The 27,603-nt window shown below is 38.7% G+C and overlaps 1 protein-coding gene across 4 annotated transcripts in view; it reads right to left on the bottom strand.

Annotated features, from left to right (window-relative positions):
- Focad (focadhesin) overlaps nt 1–27,603 on the bottom strand; it is a 300,913-nt gene that overhangs the window by 107,081 nt on the left and 166,229 nt on the right. For all 4 annotated transcript variants that reach the window (XM_006975965.4, XM_015994914.3, XM_076564485.1 and 1 more), the window contains 3 exons: nt 12,031–12,165; nt 9,514–9,564; nt 8,312–8,395 (listed from right to left, as the gene is read on the bottom strand). In XM_006975965.4, coding sequence (XP_006976027.1) covers nt 8,312–8,395; nt 9,514–9,564; nt 12,031–12,165 — 270 coding nt within the window. The remainder of the gene's footprint in view (nt 1–8,311; nt 8,396–9,513; nt 9,565–12,030; nt 12,166–27,603) is intronic.

The raw sequence follows: 27,603 nt of genomic DNA, 5'->3' as shown, positions 1-27,603 counted from the left end.
CGAAAAACAAAAAACAAAACAAAACAAAACAAAACAAAACAAAACAAAACAAAACAAAACAAAAAAAATCTCCCAACAAACAAAAAGTCCAGGACTGGATAGACTGATTGCCCAGTTCTATCAAGTCTTTCCACTACTTCACAAAACAGAAAGAACAGACTGCTTGCAAACTCATGCTATGAAGCTAATACTACACTGACACACAAACCAAATAAGGAAGCAACAAGAAAAATAACTATAAGCCAATTTCCTTGGTAAACAGAAATGTAAAACTCATCAATAAAATACTTGCAATCAAACTCAGCAATACACCAAAGAGATCAAACACTATGATGAAGCAGGGTTTATTCTAGGAATACAGGAATAGCTCAATATACTCAGCTCACATAAAAGAATTAATGCATAAAAATACAGCAAATAGAGGCTGAAGAACACTCACTGCTCCAGAAGACCCAGGTTTGTTTCCCAAAACCTATACAGTAGCCCCCAATCATCTGTAATGAGATTTCCATGGAACCCATTCAACAGTTATACACATGATGCACATATATACAGGCAAAACATTTATGCATATAAACTAAGACAAATATCTTTTTTAAAAACAAAGCACACAAAGAAAGTCCAGGACAAAAATTGCATAACTACTACATGTAGAATTTTTTTTCACAAATTCAACATTTCTTCATGAAAAACTCCCTGCCTGTAGAAATCAGAAAGAAAATGATAATACATCAAGACAATGAAAGTTATATGTTGTGGAATACTTGTTTAATTATGCAAAGATGAGTTGCATTTGTTAATGTTGTGGAATATTTATTTAACTATGCAAAGATGTGTTGCATTTGTTTAACTATGTAAGGATATGCTGGCTTTATTTAATTATATAAAGATACATTGCTGTTTTACCTTGCCTGCTTAAGATTGGTCTAATAAAAAGCTGATCAGCCAACAGCAAGGGAGGAGATATAGGTGGGACTTCCAGGCAGGAAGAGTAAGTAGGAAGACTTTAGGTTCATGGGAAGAAGGAATAAGAGACGCAAGGGAGATAGATGCCAAGGGCCAGACAGACAGACACAGAGGAAACAGGAAAGTCGGACGTACAGAATGGAAGAAAGGTAAAAAGCACCAAAGCAAAACACAGATGAACAGAAACAGGTTAAATTAAGTTAAAAGAGCTAGTGGGACAAGCCTAAGCTAAGGCTGAGCATTCATAATTAATAATAAGTCTCCTGTCTTTATTTGGGAACTAGTTGGGAGCTCAAAGAAAACCCTAACCACAGCCAGATACAGAAAACTACAGTCAATGTTATACTGAATAAGGAAAAACGTCAAAGCATTTTCTCTAAAATCAGGAACAAGACAAGGTTCTCTGCTATATCTACTATTATTCAATCTAGTACTTGAAACTTAGCCAAATGGGAAAATTAACAGAAACTTCTCAAATGAACAAGTATAAATAGCCAAAAAATAAATGCAGAGTTGTGCAACATTATTAGTCATTAAGCAAATATAAATCAAAACTACTGAGTCCAACTCTGATCAGAATGACAAATACTTAAAAGTTTAAAAATGTATCAAATGCTGGCAATGATGTGGTGGGAAAGAACCCTTAATATACTGCTGGGGATACAAGTCAGTATGCAAGTTCCTCAATAAGCCAGAACTACCAAATAATCTAGCTCTCCCCCTTCTAGGTCTAGACCTGAAGGAAGCAAAGGTGGCTTGCTACAGACATAGCTGCATACTCATGTTATTGTGTCACTATTCACAACAGTCAAGTCATAGAATCAGTCTAGTTGTTCAGCAACAGCTGAATGGTTAAAGAGAAAGTGCCATGTATACACCATGGCATATTATTTCACCAATAAGAACAGTAAAGTCTTATTCACTTGCAGGAAAGAGGATGAAATAGAGATCACCATGTTAAATGAGATTAACAAGACAACATATTTTCTCTTACATCTGAATCTCCCTTTAAAATAATGGACATGAAAATATATATATATATATATGGAACTAGGGAGGACTGCTGGGGACAGGTGAAAAATAATCCAAGTTTTTTAAAAAGGGGATAAAGTACAGAGATACATGCTACATATAAAAGAGCCTTGAAAAGACCATGAAAAGGAAGTCAGTCATAAAAGGCCACATTCTGGATGGTTCCATTTATAAGACAGGTCCAGAAAAGACAAATTCACAGAGACTGAAAGAAGATTAACGTTTGTTTAGGGCATGGAAACGAGGGGACTAAAAGTGACCACCCACCCAACATGGGCTCTTTTAGGGAGAATGCTCTCACCCAAATCTTTACACATTCTAGAAGCCCTGAGCTGTCCACTTTAAATGGCTGTCTTATGGTTTTTGAATTACAAGTCAAAGGAGTTTAAAAATGAAAGTAAGGAGGGAGGAGCTGGGGTGACAGCAGAGAAGGAAAAGAAACCACTGCTGTCCCTCCATGTGAGGGACATAACTGCTGGGCAAAACGTGCCAAAGAACCAAATGCTTCCAGAATGACTTAGCAGAGAAGGGGTACAACACTATATCCTGTCCATGTCTTCTGCTCCAACAAGTGATGTTACTCAAAATCATTAACAGGATCCAGGACACTGACATTTCTAAAAGACACTAAAGAAAGTTACCAGGTTGGGGGGATAAAGAAAATGCAATCATCTTAAATTGTCTAATTTCATGGTGATATGCGTGCCAACTAATGTAGGTGCCAAAGTTGAACTTGGGTCCCCTGGAAGAGCTGTAAGTGCTCTTAACTATTGAACCATCTCTCCAGTTCCTCTGCTCAGGCCTTAAGGAATTATTCCCTCCAAGTAGCTAATACCAATCTTTGACTTTGATTTGTGTGCAACAACATAACAGCCTCAGAGTGAGAGCACTCACACGAAAGACTATCTGTTGAAGTCACAAAACTTTGGCAATTGCTTCACTTAGCTGATAAAACATCCAGGGGAAGCTCAGGATGTCCTTAGAATACACACACAAAACTACATGACCTCCCAATTATAGAAAAGAGCTGAATAAAAAATTGACAAATGACTTTTAAAAACCTCCTTCAAGTTGAATTGACTATGGGAAAGTTAGCCTATGAAGCACCTCACTGTGCATTCCTAGGCAGATAACCTTCCAGCCACCTTTCTGTGTGCCTAACCTATGAAAATCTAAGAGTGTGTGCACAGGCAGAGGAGTGTGATGTAGAACGTGTCAAGTATCTGCATAAATTTAGTTAAAAAGAGAAACAGCTTCTGATGAATGCAATGACATTCACTTAAATCAAAGCCAAGAGGGTTACACCATATTTATACCAACCCCGGATACATAATGAGTTCTTCTTCATTGCTTCTAAAATTAGCCCCAGAAATCAACAAGACTATCTTAAGATCTTTGTAAGTTTAATTTTGAAACAGCTGAATATTTTTTAATGACTCTAAGTCAGAAGAAAAAAAAAATCAATGTTTTCTACCTAAAAGTGTATCCCCTACTGGTTATTTTACCAGAAAAACAATTCTATCTTGTTTTCGTTGATTTGTTTTATTTTTTTTTCCCCTTTTGGGTAGGTGGGGGGAATAATAAAGAAATGAGACGATAAGAATAAATATCTAAACACACACACACACACACACACACACACACACACACACACACACACACTAATAATGGGGAAAATCATTCCTTACTTTTTTAATATTGAAATGAATGGGTCCTCAAGAAAATTTTAAATCAAATTTAGATTTTCATTTTGAGATAAACAATGACATTTGTGGTGATGTATTGTGTCCCCCAATATACTATATCCCCAAATAAAATTTATCTGAGGATCAGAAGAAAAAGCCAGCCACTATCGTAAACATAGAAGTCGGGCAATGGTAGCACACGCCTTTAATCCTATCATTCAAGAGGCAGTGATCTGTCTGGATCTCGGTGACTTCAAAGCCACACAGGGAACAGAGCCAACCGTGGTGGCACATGCTTTTAATCCCAGCACTAACCATAGAGGTCTGGAGGTCTGTACAGGCAGACAGGAAGTGACAGAGCTGGGCAGGAAGAGGAAGTGATATAGCTGGACGAACAGAGCAAATGACATAGCAGAACAGAAAGGCATATAGGCGTGGGTAAACAGAAAGTGGGTCTATTCCTACGGAGGTGTCAGTGAGGTGATGTTAGCTTGTGGCTTTTCCTATTCCTCTGATGTCTCAGGTTTTCACTCCTATATCTGGTTCCGTGTTTTTTATTTAATAAGACCTTTTAAGGTTCGTCTACAGAAATTACTGCAAATTCACAAAACACATGTAATCATTTAACATCCTCGGCACATAGGACAGAGACCAATACTTAGCAGATATTCAGTAAGTAGTTATTCAACCTAGCCAGAGGTAAGTGTCTATCACCTGAAGTCCCACAAGCAAACTTAATAAGCAACAGTATGAGTGAACAGACTTTGTATCGAATCCCTTATTCACATGAGGTCTCCTCCAGCTCTAGCACCTGACAGTTTCCATCTTACTTTAGATGTATTATTTTAACACTACATTTTCTTCTCTGACCTGCCACTCCCCTTACCCCTTTGTTCTACCTGCCTTTTAACTTTCCACAAGCTATATAGTATAAATTTATATTTATCAACAAATAAGAAATATTTGCTTCTTAAGGAAATTAAATGAAAAGTGGCTCTTTCAAACATATGGGAATTAGAATTTACAAAGATAGTTATACTTCTAAATATGTATCTTGTTTTGTTTCATTTTTAATTCTCGCTGAAAAAAATATCACAGCAAGGTCATAAGTTTGGAAAATGTAGATACAGTTTCACTGGTAAAGTATACAGAAATCTGGTAACAAAGAGCTACAGAAGCTCCTGCTTGCATCCACTTTGGAAACATTCAAAACCACACCATTATTGAAAATGTGCCTTTTATATCACTGTTAACATCTACAAAATGCCTGATTGTACCCCTAGCTTTGGGGGGAGGTGTGCTTATTTGGTATACAATCAGTTTTTCAATTTCTCTTCTTTAGATAGTCAAACAGCCCCACTGGAAAGAGTAATAACAAGAAGAATGGTCTCACAAGCCCTACACAAGATCAAGCCAGCCAACATACCAGTACGGATGGGAAGGGGCTCATGAAGTCCTACCAGCTAGCTGAGATACTATTGGCAACTGATGGCTGCTAGAGAAGGCAGACTAAGTTTGCTTCGGGAATGTGACCCCTCAAAGGGGTCACACCCATGCTCCAGCAGACAGTCTGAAACCCATGCACATACAAGTAGCACTCAGCTTCTACTTCTGTTGCTTATGCCTTTAGTTATATTCACAGATGACTGAGTATGTTAGAGATTATACTCCATTCAGTGGTATACAAAGTTCCCCTTTAGCTATTTCTGTAATTGAGTTCTTCTATGCCTTCTGATCCGTGCATACCCATAACTGGATCTTTATACCTTCTGCTGTAAATAGGAGTTTCTGTCTTTGTTGTTTTTAAAAAGTACATGAAGTTGGGAATGAAAAGTGGTGGAGGGAATAGCGGAGGTCTTGGAGGGGAGAGCACAGGGTGGATTTGGTCAACACACATTATATAGATGTGTGACATTCTCAAGGAGGCGGAGAGTTCAGCATTGGAGGACCTGGTGTCTCCAAGAAGATAGGTGCTTGGTAACAGAAACTGGAGGGAGAGACGGGAGAGGAAGATTCATAGACTCCACCACCACAACCTTGGCTGAGGATAAGTGACAGTGAACTACTGCTACTCTGGAGAAGAAGACCTATCCCAGAAGGGGGTAAAACAGAATGAACACTGAAAAGCATGCTTACAGAGGAATAAGCCTTATGGCTCTCCTTTACTGTTCTGCAGTCTAAAGACTGAAGTTCAAACATATTTGAAGCAGTGACTCTAAGTGCATCACTCCTATTCAAAGCAGGAGGTATAAAGAGCCAGTTATGGAAATGCATGGATCAGAAGGGATATAAGAGCTCAATTTAAAGAAACAGCTGAAGAGGAACCTTGTATACCACTTAATGGAGTATAATCTCTAACAAACACAGTCAGAAGGTGAATATAACCCTAATGTCATAAAAGATAAACAGACCAGTATTTTAAAAGGTACAGGATAAATAGTGAGGAGTGCCTGACAATTGCTTAATAAAAGCTATTACCAACACTAGGCTATTTCAGTAGTAAGAGCTAAAATCAGAGGTACTTGTTATACTATGATTTAAATGAGCAACTGATGAATAAAAACATAAAAAAGGTATTCCTGCAGGTGTTCAGCTAATCTACTTGTGGGAGTTTGCACACCAACTTAACAGCACTGGTTTCTTTTTTTTTTATTATTAATTTATTTGTTTATTTGTTTATTTTTTTTTTATTGTACTTATATGGACTCGCCTGCATGTATATCTGTGCACAATGTTCATGCAGTGTCAGTGTCCATGGAGGCCAGAGGAGGGGGGTTACATCCCCTGGAACTCGAGTTACAGATGGACCTGAACCACCATTTGAATGCTAGGAACTATACTCAGATCATCGGAAGAGTAGCCAGTGCTCTTAACCATTGAGCCATCTCTCAAGCACTAACTACATATGTTAAAAGCAGATATGCACAGGTAACCACAGTGCAATTTCAAGTCCCATCGGTTTCTATTATAAAACACCTTCGGTAAACCTTCCCACTTATGACCACTACAGGACAAGTTGGCCAGTTGAGTTAGTTTGAGTCCTCAATGGTATAAGAAATCCTGCCTTACTTAAGATTTGGTTTCACAGGCACTTATGTTCAGCTTCTTTTATATGATAGCTCCAATTCAATTCAGTAAAAATTAGTAAGCTGGCCAAGTCACTACTAGCTTCTGATCTCTGTAAAAACTTAACACAGAACAAAAGCCCAAACATGTCTAGGCCCTCTGGATAAGGGAGACAGTTGTTTAGCTTGAAATGTTTAGGGGGCCCCCAGGCAGTGGGACTGGGACCTGTCCTTAGTGCATGAGCTGGCTTTTTGGAACCTAATGCCTATGGTGAGACACTCTGTGCAGCCTTGGTGCAGGGAGGAAAAGCTTGGACCTGCTTCAACTGAATGTACCAGCCTCTGCTGACTCTCCATGGGAGACCTTGCCTTGGAGGAAGTGGGAATGGGGGGTGGTTTGGGGGGGAAAGCTGGGGGGTGGGAGGAGGAAGGACAGGGGAATCTGTGGTTGATATGTAAAATGAATAGAAAATCTCTTAATAAAAAGAAAAGGAGAAAAAAAAAAAGAAAAGAAAAAGCCAAACATGTCTTAATGCCTGAGGATGCCAAAAATTTCACAACATTAGATCTCCAGGATACTTTCTGGGTAATATTATATATAAATTCATATAATACAATATCACCTTTTCCCATAAAGGCATTTGTTAGTCATCTGCACTATTTGGACTCGCGGTGGCAATGAAAGTAACATCAGGGCTTCAGCTCCTTAACAGGATCCAGTGCATTAAAGCTGCTTAAAGTAGGTAAGTACTAGATTTTTCTTTCTTTCCTTAAACACAGGGTCTCACTAGATAACCCTAGCTGGCTTGGAATGTGCTGTGTATACCAGGCTGGTCTTGAATGTGCATAGACCAGCCTACCTTTGCACCCCTAGAGTGCTGGGATTAAAGTCATATGCCAGTACACCCATTAGATACTAGGTTTTATGTCTAGTTTAAAATAAAAATAACTGCCTAACATATACAAGGCTGGAGGTCCATCCCCAACACTGCAATAACAATAGCAGCAACATTAGTAACTTACTTATTTTGAAAGCTAAGATAATGCTATACTTTTTGCTGACCCATAAAAGGTAACGACACATCCTTCTTATCATATAAATCATTTCCTATCTTACTAACAAGGATTTTTCCCTTATGACATTTGTTGTTCGTGAAAAAATAAAGATCTTCAGCAGCACAGGAAATAGAAAATATGAATCTGTGGGGTCATGCTTAGAACTGAACTCCAATGGCACTCGGAGTGAACAGGAAAGTGGTTCCTAAAGTGGCACAGAACATCTGGGCAAGCCATGACTCCAGTCACTTGTGGTGGCTCCATTTACACCACAGTGCCTTTCAGCTACTTCAAAGAGATTCAAACCCATCACGTAGGAAGTGTAAGACCACACAGTGTTACAGGTTAAAAGAAGAGTGAACAAGTTAGATTATATGGGTGCTATACCTAGAGGTACATATATATTCATCAAGAAAAGAGCAACTAAGCAGAAATAAAGACATATTACAAGCCCCCCCCCCCCAAAAAAAAACTCAAGAGACAGCAGTGAAAAGCAGAAGGGCTTACCTTTTCTGGCAAGTGAAGAATGGTGTGTTCTCCTGTGTTGAAGTGAGACAGAGATTTATATGCAGCACTTGCTACAATGGGATCCTGGATGAGACCAATGGAAAGCAACACACATCAACATCAGATCTCAAGGAGGCAAGAAAACCTTCCCTCCCCAATGCCAGACTGCTACAGTCAGTGTCTGAAGAGTGATATTCAAGTATTACTTAGGCCAAAAGAACATTTAGCAGAGGCTTGAGAAATCAGGTTTCTCATTTCAAAGAAATATTATTTAAAAAGAAAGTAGCAGGGGCAAACAAATACATAAACAAAAAACATCCTTAAGACAGAAATAAGAATGGCTGAGGAAAATTACCACTATTAAGCATTCTTCTGGAGAATCTGCCCCAAGTAGGAACAGAAAATAAAACTAAGCCAATGGGCTCAGAAACACTAAATTTTTATCATAACTTGGACTTTAAAAATTACCTAATTACCCGAGTCCCTCTGCATTAGAATGACTTAGTAGGACCGCAGGGGTGCACGGTCTGACAAGCCCATGTTTAACAGGACAAGCAAGCTGTTTGTAGCCCAAGTTCATGCACCCACAGGTCAAGTGTGACATCTCCAGCCCTCGGTACTCTTCACTGGAAATGGTGCCTACAAACCCACCCAAGGACTCAGGAGATAGCTTGTGCATTGAGAAAACATGACTTCCCGAGTTGATCCCAAGAACCTAAGCCCGCCCTCCCAAAAAAAGCTTGGCATGGTGGCACGGGGAGTTTCCTGGGTCTCACCACACTGCCAGTCTACACTATTTGGTGCACTCCATGCCGGTAAGGAACCTTATCTAAAAAAAGAGACAACTGAGGAATGGCATCTGAAGATGTCCTATGGTCTCCACATACATCAAACATACATGTTCCCACACAAACACATACACACCCTCATAAACACACAAACTATACTGTACTACACCTTCTATTTGGTACATTTATGTGGAAGGGCCAGAGCACAAAAAGAACCATATAAAAATAAGGGAAAGTGTCAACAACCTTCACATCTGTCATTACTGAGAGTAGTTGAGAATGATTTTTAAATCTAAACATACAAATAGTCACTTTTTAAAAAATCAAGACTTTAGCTATATTGTTTCTCTTGAGTCTTATTTCATAGCTCTTTCCCTAGGTTGTTCTAAATCACTGATATTCCTATGAAAATACCTTGTTTTGAGTGTGAGTCCAGAGGAAGCTGAGGACTTGGACTTTAAAATTCTGAAAAATCAGAAAACACAAAGGGAAAAAAAATTAAGAAGAGGTTTAACTTGAAATGAAGAATCTGAAATAACAAATAGTAGAAATTAAGCTACTTTTTAAGTCACAGCATTATGAATTACTGAAGCTATTACTTAGACAAGAGGGCCACTCAAATTAGTTATCTGAACACATGTATCACTAAAAGTATACACTGAAACGCTGAGGTGACATAATTGAGAAAGATGGCCACTGTCTCTGACCTTTAAGTCCTGATACAAATGTCACTTGTTTCTGACACTAGTCTTAGCCCCCTGCCCAGAAGTTCACCTTCCTCTAACTGGATGCATGGCAGGTGCACAGGAGCATGTGATCCGATTAATTCCATTAGGTTGTACATGGTATACAGTAGTCACTGTGTCTTTTTCATATCCAAGATTTCCAACACCGATCCTAAACCTATTCGTTTAAATGACAATTATTTAATGGATAATTAGTCAAACACAGAATTGTTTGCATGCTGGTGCTCAGTGTCTTTTTTGTGTCAGCCAGGGTTAGAGTTAGTGCTGGACCACTCCATATCATCCTCAGTTCTTCTTTGCTCCTTGACTTTACCAAGTTCATGCCCCAGACCTCAATGAGAAGCAACATTATACATCCTCAACATCAAAGCCTGATGATGCCAATTAGATCACTGTTCCTAATGGTTTCCCTAACAAGGTTAGTCGCTTCCTCTACCACACTCATTTGCCAGTCTTTGAAATTTGGAAGACAAAGACATGGAGACACTTTGGTAGAGGGTGTCTAGCTAGAAAGTCCTGAGTTCATACACCATCTTTCATTTAGTTAAGGTATTTACTTGCCTGGCATATTTCAGACACTCAATAAATGCTGATTTCTTAAGTGGATATGACTCAAAACCTCAGTGCTTCAATTTCAGTAAGAATTTGAAATAGCATCTACCATCATTTATCAGTACCGTTAGGACCTAATATGGTTTGAATAAACGTATTCTGAGTCAAAGAATAACTATACCATAACTTATGGAAGGCAATTTTAAAAGCACAATCCAATTTAATCATGGACTCTATGATTCACTGTTTATAGTTTAATGGGGAAAATTATATATCCCCGTAGTATAAAGTAGAAATCACATTCATAGAACCATGCAAAGAAGTTTGAGAGCAACAGACTTCTGTTAGGGAAAAATTCTTGAAGGATAGAATGAGATAGAGCAATTCCTTAATTCATAAAGCAGATTTTTTTTAATTAAAGATGAAAGAAAGGGAAGTCTGATCAAAGGGAACAGCATGAATAAAAGAAATAGAAATGTTTGAAGACACATGGGGAGGCACCCTTTGTACTACTGCATGGCTAGGCAAGGGACAACAGGGAACTGTCTGTCATGTAGTAGAAGGCAGGACTGCTTTGCTGGACTTCACTTGAGATGAACCAAAAGCTCTGAAGTGAACAGGGATAGGCCCTGCGTAGGTCACACAGTTCATTCAGCAACTACATACCCAGTACATACTTTGTGCAGGAACAGTCCTAGATGTTCACCCACAGTAATGATGATTTTGATTTCATTCATTGTGGGGCATTTTAAAGAGTGAGAAACGGGGCTAGAGAAACAGTTCAGCAGTTAAAAACATTCTGCTGTCCTGGAGGACCTAAGTTAAGTCTGAAAACCCACACTAGGTGGCTCACAATCATCTGTAACTCCAGCTCCAGAGAATCCAACACCTTCTTCTGGCCTCTGAAGATACCCAAACACACAGGGCACACATGGCACGCACATACACACACACACACACACACACACACACACACACACACACACACACACACACCACATACACATAAATAAAAATAAATCTTTAAAGTTACTAGAAGTATTTTCTGATACTTCCATCTAATCCTGTGATTAGAAACACACAAAGTACTGTTACAGAATCTTAAAGCCTGGTAGTCCTTGATTCACTAAACTGGAAGTTCATCAGTAAAAATTCACTGCAGATCTTTGAAGGAAAAGAAGTAATGGTGAGAACAAGGGACTGTAGCTTATAAAAGTGAAGACATAAATGTAATTTTTATTGTTTGACTATTTCACTCAAAGAAGAACTAGGAAGACAGTATTAAGTAGCATCATAGGAATCTGACAACAAAGACCTCATGAGTGTTTCAGGCTATTATGATGATAAACATAACTATATAAAACTGAGAAAATACATCCTGCCTTTTTGAGTTTTATTGCTTATATTTTATGACTTAAAACATTAATAAGTTTTTAAACTGTTAATCTTATATACTATTATTTTAGAAATGGAACGTTTAACATAAAATGCATTTTTAACATCTTGATAATTCTTATAATAAAAACACAATCTCCTTTTATGTAAACTAGCTGAAAAAACAAAGAATTAATTCAGGAAGTATTAATCACACACCTTTGCTCAAAATACAGCATCTTGGACTCCAAACACATACCTCATATTCAACTGTGTTGACTGTTAAGGAAGGAACCAGAGAAAACAGTTCACTCAGGGTCTTCAGTATGAGGGGTCTCGTGTCACAACTCAACTTTGGAGAGAGAGCATTCCAAGTGGAGCGAATGCAAACCACCTATGAAACAAATGTAAAAAGTCAATAACTAAGAAAATGCAAACTCATATAAAGTCATTAGGGTTTGCAATCCAGGCATGGTAGCACAGGTATGTAATCCCAGCTTCTTTGGAAGTTAAGGCAGTAGGATTCCAAGTCAAGTTTGTCTGTACTGCAAGACAAATTCAAGACCTGGGCAAGTTAGCAAGATCCTATCTCAAAACAGAAATTTAAAAAAGGAAAAAGGGGGGGGGGTGCACTGGAGATGTACCTCAGAGCTCAGTGAGAATACTCCTTAGTATGTAGGAGGCCCTGGGCTCGATCCCCAGTACCTCAAAGAGTAGCCGAGAGGATTCCATTCCAATGTAAGAAGGAAGAACATTGCTAGAAAATAAGATTTAAAAGATAGCAACCATAAAGGGAAAGTTTTAAATCAATTTAAATTGCTGAAGATGCAACTTGCCTCACAAAATTGTTTTTTAACTATTTTGTTTCAGTTATCAAACAATTTACCCTGTTGTAGTTTAAATATCAAGTATACCCTGCCTCACCCCAAGCTTGTGCCCAGCTCATAAAGCCCTTGCAGGCAAAGCCCATGAGTGTTCTAGCCACATCAATGAGTTACTCCATTGACAAGATAGGTTATTAGGAAGTGGCACCTTCCTAGTAAGGGAAAAGGGGTCACCTGAGCTGTGCATATGAAAGGTGTATCTCATGCTTGGTGTTCTCCCCCACTCCCGATGCTCCTCTACCTCCCCTGCCCTTGAACTTCCTAGGCTGCCACGAGATAGCCAGGCCTTCTCTACCATGGTGCTCTGGCTTCCTAAAACCCAAAGCTACAGAAACATGGCAGTGAGATGATAACTTGCGCTCTCTCTCTCTCTCTCTCTCTCTCTCTCTCTCTCTCTCTCTCTCTCTCTCTCTCTCTCTCTCTCTTTCTCTTTCTCTGTCTTTCTCTGTCTCTCTCTCAGTCACATACACACACACACACACACACACACACACACACACACACACACACACACACAAGCTTCCTACATACAACATTAACTCCAGCTTTTATATGTGTGTGTATACATATATATGTGTATGTGTGTGTACACCTAATTTTTGTTTTTTGGTTTTTCAAGACAGGGTTTCTCTGTGTAGCTTTGGAGCCTGTCCTGGAACTCATTCTGTAGAGATCCGCCTGCCTCTGCCTCCTGAGTACTGGGATTAAAGGCATGCACCACCACCGCCTGGCCACCTAATTTTTTTAACATCCACTCCGAGAAAAACACACACTAAAAAGGTAAAATATTTCATCCAGAAAATTGGGGGGGAATGATATATATGAATAAAAAATTCTCAGCTAATTTTGCCTTAGAAAAATGTTAAGGAGATGATAAAATAATTTTATTTTAAATAATTTGAGGATTTTAATTTCAGATTAAGAGGCTGCTAAGCTTAAATCTGAACACAAACACAAATGTTACGCCACTTGGTCCAATATCCTTAAACTACTGTTCCTAGTCATTAGGATATCTGATTTTACAATCACTCAAATGTCTTCCTCAATGTTAACTTTAGCTCTAACAGATGATTGTTTTCCACTGATGGATATTTTATTAAAAATTTTAAGACACAGGCAGAAAAAGTACCAACAAAGGGCCAATTAGAATTTAACAGGATTAATCCTTCCAAAATGCCCAATTCTTCAGTTACATTGCAATTAATATATACACTTATCTCTATCTACAAACATAAATTATTAAGGAAAAATTATATGAAGTGGTAGTTATAGGCATGTCTAAGATATATGAATAATATATGATTAAAGGAAACAGATTAAGAAATGACTCAAAATAAAAGAGTAGAAACAATACCTCCAGAAAAACTTGGATTCATAATTTTTGCTGTTAGTTCTTCTTTCCATGAAACAGCAGAAAAAGAAATGTCCTTTGCTTTGGAATCTACTACATGATCCGATTTGGAGAAATATTTACCAAAAAAGGAACACTATGGGCAAGGCATGATAGTGAGCATGTTTACAAAAATACAGCTCTGGTATTTCAAATAATTGGTGTTTCAAACATAATAATTAATACAATTTAAAAGATGCAATTCCTTAATAGCTACCCACAAAGCAGCATGCACATATCCAAAGCAGTACACAGAACCAGGAGGGAACACAACATAAAATACACTCCAGTCTGTTGAAGAATTTATCAAGCTGTATTAGAAAGAAAGTAAAACGTGCAATTCTAAGTTATTTGGCATGACTAGAACTGTGTTAAACATCGAATAGCTGAAAGATGAATCTAAGAAGGAAAGAAATGTCATCAGGTGGGAATCTTGCCATTGGGTGTCAAGAGATGGTAAGGCTTGCCAAAGAACTTAGAGAAGAAATGGGCAGAAATCATGCAGATGTACCACAAGATAGCAGGTCAATCATAAAAAAATTGTGTGTTGGCACAAAAGGTATGCATGCTGGGAAGGCAGGTGGGTCACAGAATTCCTAGAACACCAAAGGATTTGGACAAATGTCATTTAAAAAGAAAAGATACCCCAAAGATTTCAGAATTGAGGAACACACAAAATGGAAGAGTGCTACTCTATAAGGAAGCCTTGTTTGATAACATTACTCTGTGATTCTTCTAAAGGTCATGTTGTAGCCCAAGTCAAAGTAGTTACCAACTCTCCTCCTCTCTGACTTCTAACGACTCCCTGAGACAGAAGGGCCACAGAGCTTCCTGAAATGCTACACCCATCAACTGATTGTCCCTGTTCACTGCTTACCTTAAATGCCCACCTAATGCTGATCTTGGTTGTTTCAACTTCTATGTTAAATCCCATTTCTGCAATCAGGTTTTCTCTTAAAATTCAAGTCCTCTTTCGATTTCTCTTTTTCCCCTTCAACTTCTAACATTTAAATTGCTGTGTCTCTCAGTTTAGCATTTAATTATATGTTGTCTGCTACTGCTCACTATTTTTGTGTGTGGAAACTGTCTCTTCAACTAGATATTAAGGTCTTAAAAGACAATGACCATGTAGCTTGCTTCTTATCCTTCACTCACCTAGCATAGATTATCTGTCTTTATTGAGTACTAAAGGCCACGCAACATGGGATGGGGCAGGAAAAACATCTCAGGGACAGAACAGAGAATTAATGACCATTTGGTACTGGATAGCCAGTTGGTTTGCTCCTCCCCGGGGAAGACTGTTTTTCCCACTCTCAGCATTCCTTGGGGGCTGCAGTTCTTTGTGTAGGGTTGAGGCCTCCTGCTTTCTTTCCCTGTCCAAGTTAGCAGGTCTACTGTTGTCCTATTCAGCTCATGTTTAAGCAGTCAAGTTGGTGAGACTTTATGGATACTTTTTTCTGACATTCTAGGAGACATAATCTCACAGCAAACTTCCTGTTTCTCTGATTCATACCCTCTTTCCACACCCTCTTCCACAATGATCCCTGAGCCTTAAGTGTGGAAATTATTTTATATTTATGTATTTAGGAATACATATGTATATACATATATACATGCATGTAACAACAATTAATTTAAAAAAAGAGGACATGAATTGAGGAGGGGGTACATCGGAGGGCTTGGAGGGAAGAAAGGGAAGGGTAAACGAGAGACTATAATCTCAAAAAATAAAAGAAATAATTAAAAATTTTAAAAGCCTGAAATAGTAATCTAGCAAATCTAAGAATGCCAAACAAGAATGATTATAACCATCTCTTTAATTCATCTAGAAAGAAAGAAAGGAAGGAAGGAAGGAAGGAAGGAAGGAAGGAAGGAAGGAAGGAAGGAAGGAAGGAAGGAAGAACTCAGGATATGAACTGGAAACTACCTGGCACCTAACAACCTGGGTCAAAACCAAAAGCAAACCAAGTGGACGGAAGTAGAGGGCACACTCCTAGGAATAAAGATCTGGGGTGAATTAGTGAAAATGAGATATCTGACATGTGTCTGACGAGGATTAAAGAGAAGATGTAAGGAGAACCATCCCACAGACAAGAGGGAAGACTCCATTCAGATGTGAGGTTGGTCAGACAATGCTGTCATCCAAATATTTCTATAAACCAATACACCATGGAAAAGTATGCCTCAGACTGCAATGGCATGCCAATGAACTTGCAGGGCCATCAATTACAGAAGCACAAAGGGAACCAGTCCTCTCTGAGTGTGGAGTAAGAATACACCTCTAAAGCATATTCAGAGCTTTGGATTTTTTTTTTCAACTTTGTCTTCTACTTAGAAAGTTTTTAAAAATAATGCCTACAATGATACTCTCTCCGTGACCCATGAGGACATTCTAGGATCCTAGCAGAAAGCAGGGCTTTGCATGACAGCCAGGTAGCCTCCTCCAGCCCTCTACCCTTCCCGACCTTCCCCTTCCTGACAGCTATTCAGATTGGATATGAGAGACTTAGCCTCAAGACTACATGGGGTCAGCCCACCTCTGAGCCCCATGGGTCTCCCTGAACCTTGCAGATATGGTCTGGTTAATCTGTCAAGATGTTTCAGATTAGTCTGGATTTATTCTGTCTCTGCTGATCATTAACCCATAAATCAATCTGTCTCCAGAAATAAACTGACTTATTTTTGTTTTGTATTCTGTTTTGGTCTTGGACAGGAACTTACTATGTAACATGGGCTGGCCTTGAACTCATGGCCATCCTTCTGCCTCAGCTTCCTAAATGCTGAGGTTATAGGCCTGAGTCATCATTACTACCCAAACTGACTTCTTTTAATGTGCATAGTATGTAATTGAGTTCAGAGGGGGAAAAAAGGTAGGAAGGGGATTACCACATGGCAGAAATAAAGAGGTATATACTTGCATTATGGATATATGTATTTTAATGAAGTCGTCAGTTTGTAACCTAACAACTTCTTTTTAAATATTCATACAGAAATAGAAGACGTGCATATTAGCCTACTAAGGACGAGGAGTGGGAACTGAGACTCCGACTTAATGACTAGCCCTTGGAAGGATGATCTCTAGTTTAAAGGTTAGATTAGAAACCAGATAGCCAAGGAGTACGACATCAGAAATGGCAGTGAGCTGGGGTACCTGAAGCAATCTGCACTCTCAAATGCATACCTTAAAATTCTGCATATAAATATAAAAACAGGCCCACCTAAAAATAAGTTCACAATGAAAAAATAAAAGTACCCAGTGGCAGAGCCTATGGTGAGTGTGAACTGTCAAAAGCAAAGGATTTCATCCTAAGATCTTACCATAATAAAAAATAAAAGTGAAAACACTTAAAAGAAATAATGAGATGTTGTTTACATCTCAATAAAAGAATATCACAATGGAAAATAAGCGGCAAATTTTCAAAATAATAAACTAAAGGAGCTGGGATTTAAAAATCAGAATGGAGGGCCAGCTAGATGGCTCAGCAGGTTGCTATTTGCCCCACAGAGCCTCAAAATATGAAGTGGAGCCCCTTAACCCCATGAAGATAAAGGAGTGTCCAGACTCCACATTATAATTGACAGTTGCACACACCTGTAATCACAAAATCTAAGAGGTAGAGACAGGAGGATCATAAGCTCAAAGTTATCTGCTCAGTTTCATGAGGAGTCTGATGTCAGCCTAGACTACATAGGACATTTTCATTTTTTTAAAAATAAAAATAAGAAGTGGGCTGGTGAGACTTCTTGAAGGGTAAAGGCACCGCTGTCAAACTCTGACAACCTGAGTTTAATGTCCAGGATGAACATGATTAAAAAGAGAGAACAGACAACCAAATGTTATCTTCTGACCTCAAAACACACACCATCCCATGTCCACCCACCCATATATATGCATACACACATGCATGTACACAAAATAAATAAAATGTAATAAAAATTTAATTGTAGTCATGGGCAACATTAACCTAACAGTCAGTACCCTAACTCTAACCCAAATAAATAAGTGTTGTAAAATATAAAAAAAGGTCAAAGTCAGTGCTATGCTTTGGATCTTAATCATCTCCCATATATCCTGTGTTTAAGGAACAGCCCACAGATCGTTGTGAGCGGGAGGTTTCCCATCAAGGAATGCAACCCTCAGAGCAGGATATGGAGCCCTGGTCTCTTCCTCCTTCACCTTTCCACTTCTCTGCCATGAGACTGGCTCCACCACATCATCTACAACATGATGTTCCTTGCCACAGACCCAAAAGCAAAAGGGGCCAGTCAGCCAGGAACTAAAGCTCCCAAAACACTGAAGAAAAACAAGATGTTTTTCTTCTAAGTGAATTAGATTAAGTATCTGATACTGTAACAAAAAGCTGATGCCCCCCCCCCCCAAAAAAAAAATTCTAACCAATATTTACAAAGAAGTTTAATGTTAAAATGACCCTGGTTGGTTTGAGGACTGAGATAGTGAAAATGTCAGTCTAGCATAGAAAGCATACTGCTGTGCCAGAAAAGGGCACTCAAAAACAGGGTGTGGGCTTGTAGAGAAAGCAGAGTAGACACACCCTTAAAGCACTCTGAATGGTCAGCACTTGAACAATTTGAATAACCAGAAATTGGTAATTAGATTACAATTTGTAGCAATATTCACTGACACAGCAGATAGAGATATGAATTTATGCATATAGGAAAAGAAACAGTCCTTCCTTATAGAAGAATCCTAAGTGATAAATGTAGAAGCGATGAACATGGAATCACCACCAGGCCAATACCACAGGGCCCAGCACTGTCGTAGCAGCACATACTGATAGGTGCCAAACTTGGTGCACTATACCAAAGCATCTCCCCTAAGAAAGTTATTAATTATAAATGAAAAACAGTAATTACAGTAGAGAAATCTGGCAGAAATCGCCCTTAAAAAGGGAGCAAAGTCTACATTAACAGTAATAAAATATACAACACATCTCCCTTGGCATGACACACTAAGATGAGAACCTAAGTTCTGAAATCTTCCTGCCAAATCATAAGGAGTCATCAAATATGCCCAAATTAGGGAATATGTTCCCAAATAACTGGCCAGGAAACTTTAAAAGTATCAGGATCACAAAGCACCAACGCAGATCAGAGAAGAGTTCATGAAAACTAAGCTCTATGTGGAATGCTGGGATAGAAGGGGAAACCTGGCGACAGCGGAATAAAGCTGCCAGCTCAGGGACAGCCAGGGCAGCAGCGTCAATCTCTCAGTTTTGATAACTATACTCAAGTGACAACAGCAAACAGTTCAGCTCAGAGGAGGCCGGGTGGGAAATAATAAGAGCTCAACTTTTTGCACTACTTTTAATAAGACATTTTAAAGGAAATAATTCTCAAATAATTGCCCCGGTTAAGTGATTCCCAGAATACATACAAATTTGTATTAGCACCCCAAACGGTATGAATTCATTTTGATCACCCTTCCTCCAAATCCCTACTCAATGCTTACTCTCCATTTTCCCTGAGCCTTCCCACCCTGAGGAAGCAGAAGTCCACCTTCTGTCTCTATCAGTCTGACTGCACTTGACTTTTCCTGTAAATGAAATCAAAGAGCAGCTGCTCCTTTAGAGTGGGCAGCTTCAGTGTCGGATGCCGTTTTCAAGGTCATCATGTTGCAACATGTATTGGCACTTTTAATTAAATATTATTCCATTCTATGTAATGTTTTTCCATATTATTTTTAACTTCTCCATAACATTTCAAAATTACTGGTTAAAAAAGAACAGCAAAAAAAAAGCATTAAAGAAATAATGGCTAAAAATATCCAGATTCAATAAAGACATAAACCTCTACCTTCAGTCTTAAGATAAAATGTTGTTGCTGCTGCTGCTGCTGTTGTTAACACTATGAATGGTAAATGATGGAAACAAAGAAAGCATTTTCAAAGCTAAAAGGAAGAAAAACACATACTACCTGTCAAGGAACAGCTTAAAACAACAGACTTGTCAAAGTTAACAAACCGGAAGACTGTGAAATAAAATCTTAAGTGCTGAAGAAACTGCCATCCAGCAGTGCTAAATCCACCATTCAATAGTAAGGGAAAAAACAAGTAAGAATATAAAAAAAAAAATTAAGTATATAAAACCAAGCCAGGCATGATACCTACGAATTACATGCAGATAGAAAGTTAATTCTTAAGTACAAATGACTCAATGTCTTGTTGAGTTTGTCTAAGAAGCAATTCATACCAGTCTAAGTGCTTTCATTATGCATATTTTATTGCTAGGGAAAATGATAATTTCCCCCATGTTATTCTTATAAAATAGTAGCAACACTGAGCGTAGAGATTAAGGAGACTGTGTAGTGAGATGCACTAAAAGGAGCACGGGATTGGAGTGGGGGACCTCAGGCTTTCCCATTCCATAGCTGTGGGACTACAGCAAACCCATTGATCTCTCTGCCTGTTTCCCCAGCTGCAGAGTGGAAACAATGCTAGTAACACCTGCTCTTTGGATAGCATGAGGTTGACAGTAAAGGCTGCACGGAGACAACTGCATATGGACGTGCCTTACGTGCTGAAAAAGATGGTTATTGCTGTTATAGCCAATGGGAGGAAAACCAACAAACCCCAGGAGCATCGGGGCTTTTGCTCTTAATTCCTGTGCTGTAAAATTACTTTGTTCCTGCATGGAGAACAGAGCGCTATCTCCTAATCTTACTTTCAAAAGCTATTTCCAGAAATTCCTGAGAGCAGCCTACTCCTTTTGTCCTGATTCTTTACTCCAACAGAGGGAGAGCTTTATAAAAACCTTTAGACTATGAAAAATGCCTCCTGTGCCCTTTTCATAATGAAGGTAAAAAGAAACTGCCTTTACAATTAAAGGACTCAAGCCTTCATCACATAGAGAAGCCCTCTTAAGCCAATTCAGCACACACAATTCATAGAACAGGATGCTTCTGTTACCAAAGTACAATAAGCAGGGATAAGAGGAAGCATAAAGACACGCAATCGATGGAACAGAAACAATGGGGGGAAAGCACTCTTTCTTACCCAAATAATATGGGCTTAAAGGTTATAAATATTTTTAAAATGACTAACACAGGTTCATTTATGCAATTTCAGTCCTTTAATGTTTGAGACTAGTTCATTAGGAAGGCAGTGTTGTAGGAAAAGAAACACAAATTGGTATAAATACAGAGTTGCCTTTTTAAGTCTCCTACAATCCAAAGGGCAGCCATTCCGATGCTTTTGCTCTTTGTCCTGCTCATAGCAAAGAATAGAAATGCACTTTTCTAAATCCCACCATGGCTAAGTGAGGAAAAATTATCTGCTACTCTCATATTAACAAGCCCCAACACCACTAACCCATTCCCAAAGTTTCTCGGGGAAACGACTCAGTGTTTTGAAGTGCTCCCTTAAAGCATTCAGATACCAGAAGAGGGAGGCAAAAAAGTGTACAAGTTACACAAGCAAAGCTGACAGTCTTTTATCAGACAGACTAACCTACACACGAAGCCAGCAATGGAGGCTTCCTGGCTCTCGGGTCACCAGGCTTGCAATGCAATCCCTTTAGCCCGCTAAGCCATTTCCTCACTCGGATTTTTTTAAGGACAACTCTTCCCTTTCTCGGTAAACAAAGGTCAGACCCCAAGGTGACAGAGGAAAATAGAAATTCAATCAGCATAGCTTAAGACCCACCCACCCAACTGCAGGAAGGTTGTCCAGGAGATAAAGAATTAAAAGCAATGAGTATTTACTAGCACAAGAACGAAATATCATCCACCTATCGCTGGCCATTATAGCACTTGCCCATAAATCCCAGTGCTCTGGAGACTGACATAGGAGGATCGTGAGTTAAAGCCACATTTAAGAACTTACCTTTAAAAAAAAAATAGCCAAGTAATTTAATATTACTCACTTAAATTTTAAAAGTCTTTAAAATAGAAGACTACAATGAGCATACCTATTGAGAAGAATGGCCTACTGACTTTTCTTATTGACAACTGATGTGCTATGTGCCACAATTACTTGAAAAATTAAGCAATCTCATTAGACCCTCCAAAAATTGTAACTGTAAAACAATTACAAACTGAAAAGATGATGCTCTGATACATCTATGAAGCCTGAACAACTTGTGTAAGATAGAATTACACAGCCCCAATTCCAAATAACCAATACAGACTAACCAAAACCTAAGGTGACTCTGTCCAATGGAAATGGCTCTTCTATCCCATCTATACACACACTTGGGGGATAACGATAGGAATAGCTGCCTTACACACACAGTGCTATCTGTAACTCCCCAATAACAAGAAGGAAACAGCCACTGCCCCTTCCAGTAGGAGGAATCTCCTACTTAGGAAGATCTGATTTAAACATACAATTTTATTACCTACTAGTATAAGGGGGGGAATTAACTGACCTTCTTTAAGAATTGAGTTATTCCTCAGTGTGAGAAATCCAGTGAGTCCAAATAAAAATGTTTCCTATAATAAAGGTCCAAGCAAATGCAAACAAGGTTTTTTTTTCCCCACCCATATAAATGTAATCTCTAGCACAGTATTTCCCCAAAAAACAAATTTGTTGATGAATAAATGAAGGAACAAATGATGTTGATAATCCTACCACCACCTATCATAGAAATTTCTCTGCAAGAGATAGAAGGTTACTATTTCAGGATTTAAGAGCCACACACTAGCTAAGTATTACCATCATAGCGAATAGAGGACTGTGCCCCTGTAGCATGTAGCCCAAACCAATATATAAACAAATGAGTATGCCTATAATCCAATAAAACATGATTTGCGCCGGGCGGTGGTGGCGCACGCCTTTAATCCCAGCACTCGGGAGGCAGAGGCAGGCGGATCTCTGTGAGTTCGAGGCCAGCCTGGGCTACCAAGTGAGTTCCAGGAAAGGCGCAAAGCTACACAGAGAAACCCTGTCTCGGAAAAACCAAAAAAAAAAAAAAAAAAAAAACATGATTTGCAAAAGCAGAGAGTGGACTGGATTGAGCCAAGTAGCCATTGAAACTATAATATGTGATTGTTAATTAGAGATAACTTCACAATTAAATTAGGTGAATGCTCTGAAAGTGCCATGTGCGTGTGACCCTTCACGAGAGAAAGGATCTTCTTATAATACAGTGTCTGATTCATTAGGTCTATTGCGAAGGTTAAGAGTCCTGCTTCCTAACCAGCTCATAGGTGATAGTAACATTAAGAAAACCAGATTTTTAGGAGGTGTATCTCTGTAAGTTTCAGTCCAACCTGGTCTACACTGGGGTTCTGAGCTAGCAAAGGCTACATAATGACAGCTGTTTCAAAAACAAAAAGCAAATGAGCAAGAGGAGGAGGAAGAGGAGGAGGGAAAGGGAGGAAGGGAAGGAGGAAGACAATATTTTGAGTTACAAAATACTAAAGTGCATTAATAGATTTGTCTTAGAATTTCAAAACAATCAGAAAATTATAAGTGAGGCAATAAGCCCAGACTTTACTAGAATAGTCCCAATATTGGGAAATTTTATGCCCCCCCCCCCGCCCCGATGCCATAACGAAGTCAAATTGACCACGGATTCTAAAGTTCAACCTTTGATTGCACTCTTCCACTTATAAGAGGCATGAAGGGCCAGGCGGTGGTGGCGCACGGCTTTAATCCCAGCTCTCAGGAGGCAGAGCCAGGCGGATCTCTGTGAGTTCAAGGCCAGCTTGGTCTACAAAGCGAGTTCCAGGAAAGGCACCAAAAACTACACAGAGAAACCCTGTCTTGAAAAAACCAAAGGGGGGGGGGCATGAAGATAATGTCAAAGCACTTATTCTCATATTGGAATTTTAAAGATGATAATATAATTTCTATGCCTATTCTTATAGAAAGACTAGATTTTTAACATGTTTAATATACAACCACAACTAAACATCATTAAAATATTTTAAAATCCCCCAAAGTTCTGATAGTTTTTTAGATTATTTTAAATAACTTTTTAAATTATTTGCATAGACTAAATACTCTATGAAAAAGCTTTTGCTGAAGTTGGATAGATTAAACCCAAAGAAGTAAAACAAGTTAAGGTTAGTTAATATTTTCCTAAGACTCAAATTATTTGTCTATTTTTCATAAGTTTGAGGAGTACAAATTAAGCACTATAATGTACCAGATACTAAGCTGGGACACTGTGAGAGGGAGAAGAGAAAGCAATGGTTGCTAAACTTCACTTCCTACCTTCAAGAAGCCTAGAGGCAGCAGAGGCTGACATGGGAACATGTACTACAGAGCTCCTGGTAGGGAGTAATTGCATAAGTCATGAACTAGATATAGAGTGAAAAATAATAAGGAAGCTGATGTCAGATAGGTGATAATGGAGATCATATGAAAGAGTGATTATACACCCAGCATTGCTAGATCGTGGTAATGTCCAATACACTGATTCAACTGTACAGAAAAATTTGAGATCATGGCATAATATAGGACAGTGAGGAATTATTTGTGCTCATGCACTTTCTAAAAGTGTCTTGAAAACTTTCACAGGTTGGTGTATAACATATATTAGAAGGTTGTGGTAGACTTCTTTGCTAATATATAGTAAACTTTGCCAACTTAATATAAAACTGCTAAAATACTTTACTAAGTTTATACCATGAGATAAAAATGTCACTTCAAGATCTATAATCATCCATTTTTATAAAATATATAGGTGTCTTTTTAATACTAAATGGTAGATATATAACTTGTTTCTTTTAGAAACTGCATTTTCATTGTACTTCCTCCTCAGTTTTATCCAAATTCATTTTCATGGGTGAAAGCCTGCTATGGATCACCAGTCCAATGTCCCTACCACAAAAATGTGCATATAAATCAAAACTATTTTTCATTTTATAACACTGCAAGATTTCATGTCTTCTTAAAGTAAGTTGCACAATGGTCACACAATCCAGACATAAATATATTGGAAATATTAAAAAGCAATCATTAGACAGGAACGGTTAAAAAGTCAGAAATGGCAACGGTGTGAGCAGAAATGGTGACTTGATTTAAAAATGCTTTTCCAAGTTGGTGTTTTAAATTCTCCTTTTTCTGGTGCCTTGGTACTGCTGTAAGTTACAGTGATGAACCAGAAAGGACTGACAGTGAGCAGAGCTCACTCTTCCTTTCACAAAGTGAAAGGCAAACTGAGATAAGGAGAATGGAGAAAGGACAAATAGCGTGACCTTGTGTAGATGAATATTTGTGAGGAGGACGCGGTGCAATTCAAGTTCTGGAAATGGAGTCAGTTTAAACTAACCCTGGCTGCCTCTCCTTTAGGACATTGAACATCATTCAATGTTGGGCTACAGAGAAGGCTCAACAGTTAAGGGCATTCCCTGCTCTTGTAGAGGATCAGGGTTTAGTTTCCAGCACCCACAACAAATGACTCACAACCAAGTAAACTCCAGCTCTGGGGAACTGGACATGCCCTTACCTCCTTGGGGACCTGCGCATGCATGGTACACATAATCTCATTTAGGCACATGCACATAAATAAAATAAATAAACAATTCTCCTTTACAAGAAAGCCACTTAATCTCACAAACACAGCAGCTTGCAGACCTCTCCTTTAATGAACTGTTCACTGCAAATCATAAATACTGACATTATGTACCCAAGTCTTTTAAGAGCAAAACAAAACCAAGCTGCTGTTAAGCAAATACTAAAAAGTTCCAAATTTAATTTCCATAAAAATTCTACAAATCTAAGCGAGCTATTAATGCCATCTTGAATTATTCTCCATAACCTACAATGCAATTGAGGACTTTAGAGAGTACCGGAAAAACATCTGTGCTACAGCAGTGGTGGAGGCGCCTTCTGAGACAGCATGCAGCAGCTGCTGACAAACGAGGGAGGGAGCGGACTGACTGGCTTCAGTCTATCTGCCATGGGAAAGAGTACTGAAAAGAAGACGGGGAGAGGAACACTTGAGGAGAGGCTAGACAAACAGGAAAGAGGAAAAATAACCCTTAACATTGAGCAGGGAAAGGGGATGACGAAAGCCCGTCATCACTTTCCTCATTGTGCTCGCAAGAAACTAGCTTTACTACTCCTCTATCCAAATTTTCAGAGAAAATCTTGTTGTTTAAACTGCTTGCTTATTTTTAACTAATTAATGTATATAGAAAAATGCTTCTTTCCCTCCAACACTTTTTAAATGTAATTGTCTACTTTCCAAAAAAAAATCACTAATAAAGCAAATCACTAACTAATAAAAGTGCCACTAGGATTAAGTAATCAATTATCAGAATGCATTCTATAAAAATAACAGTAATAGTAATAACCAAAATCAGTATCCCACAATCTGAAATTCATTAACTATATTATACCCATGTGTTCTTTGGATTAGATGCCCAAACAGGCCATCAGCACAGTATGGTGCCCCTGATAAACTGTTAGTTTAAAACAACGGGGGGGGGGGGGGTGCTCTGGGAAGATAGCTCAGTGGGTAAAGCACTTTTCACAGAAGCAAGAGGACCAGAATTCTAATCTACGGCATCCATGTAAACACCAGGTGGGCAGAGCAACCCAGCTGTATTTCCAGATCTCCAGAAGCAGAGACAGGATCTCAAAGGCAAGCTGGCTAGACAGATGAGCTGAACTGGCAAACCTCTGGGTTCAAGGAAGAAATCCTGACTTTATTTATTTATTTATTTATTTATTTATTTATTTATTTATTTATTTATTTATTTATTTATTTATTTATGTACATTTAAGATGGAAAGTGATAGAAAAAGATATCCGATGTCAACCTGTGGCTCCACATGCATTTATACATATGTGCCTGCAGACATGCAAAACATACACATGTACATGAGTGAACTCTACACACAGATACATTCACAAAAAGTCACAAGAGTATGTATAGTATGGTCATACTCACACTATGTATACTTTCATTGTATACATAGCAGTTATGATTTTTAATCTTTTCTTGATCTCCTCTATAATTTCTTGTTTTTCAACTTTGATGGTTTGAATAAGAAATGTTACCTATTGTCTCAAGCATCTCAATGTTTGGCCCTCAGCTGGTGCCACTGTTTCAGGAGGTTTAGGCAGTATATGGCCTTGCTCAAGGAAATATACATCACTGGGGAAAAAGTTTGAGGTTAAAAAGCCTCCATCACGTTTCATCTGTTCTCTTTGCCTTGTGCTTGCTGTTCTAGATGTGAGGTCTCAGCTCCCTCCTCTGGTTGACATGACCTGACAAGCTCATTGCACAGGAACAATAAGCTCAAATAAACTCTTCCTTCTGTACGGTGCCTTGGTCATGGACGTTTATCACAGCCAAAGACAAGTAACTAGTGCAGAAGTTGGTACAGGAGTCTGGGTTGATGAATAACGTGACCGTGTTCGTTTTTGGAGAAACACGGATGATCTGGAACTTTGGCATGGAAAGGCAGTTGAATGCTATCAGCAGACGCTGATTGGGTCATCTTCTGAGAAGCTTGGAAGACAGTAGTACTAAGAGCAATGTGGACTGTGGGGGTACTGCACACAGGGTTTCAGAAAGGCACACTATTTCACGGGGAACAACAGTATTAGTAAAATGGCTAGAAGCTACTTGTGTGGTATTTT

Source organism: Peromyscus maniculatus, chromosome 2, assembly GCF_049852395.1.
Source record: "Peromyscus maniculatus bairdii isolate BWxNUB_F1_BW_parent chromosome 2, HU_Pman_BW_mat_3.1, whole genome shotgun sequence".
Lineage (NCBI taxonomy): Eukaryota > Metazoa > Chordata > Mammalia > Rodentia > Cricetidae > Peromyscus > Peromyscus maniculatus.
This window is presented reverse-complemented; position numbering and strand designations above follow the sequence as displayed.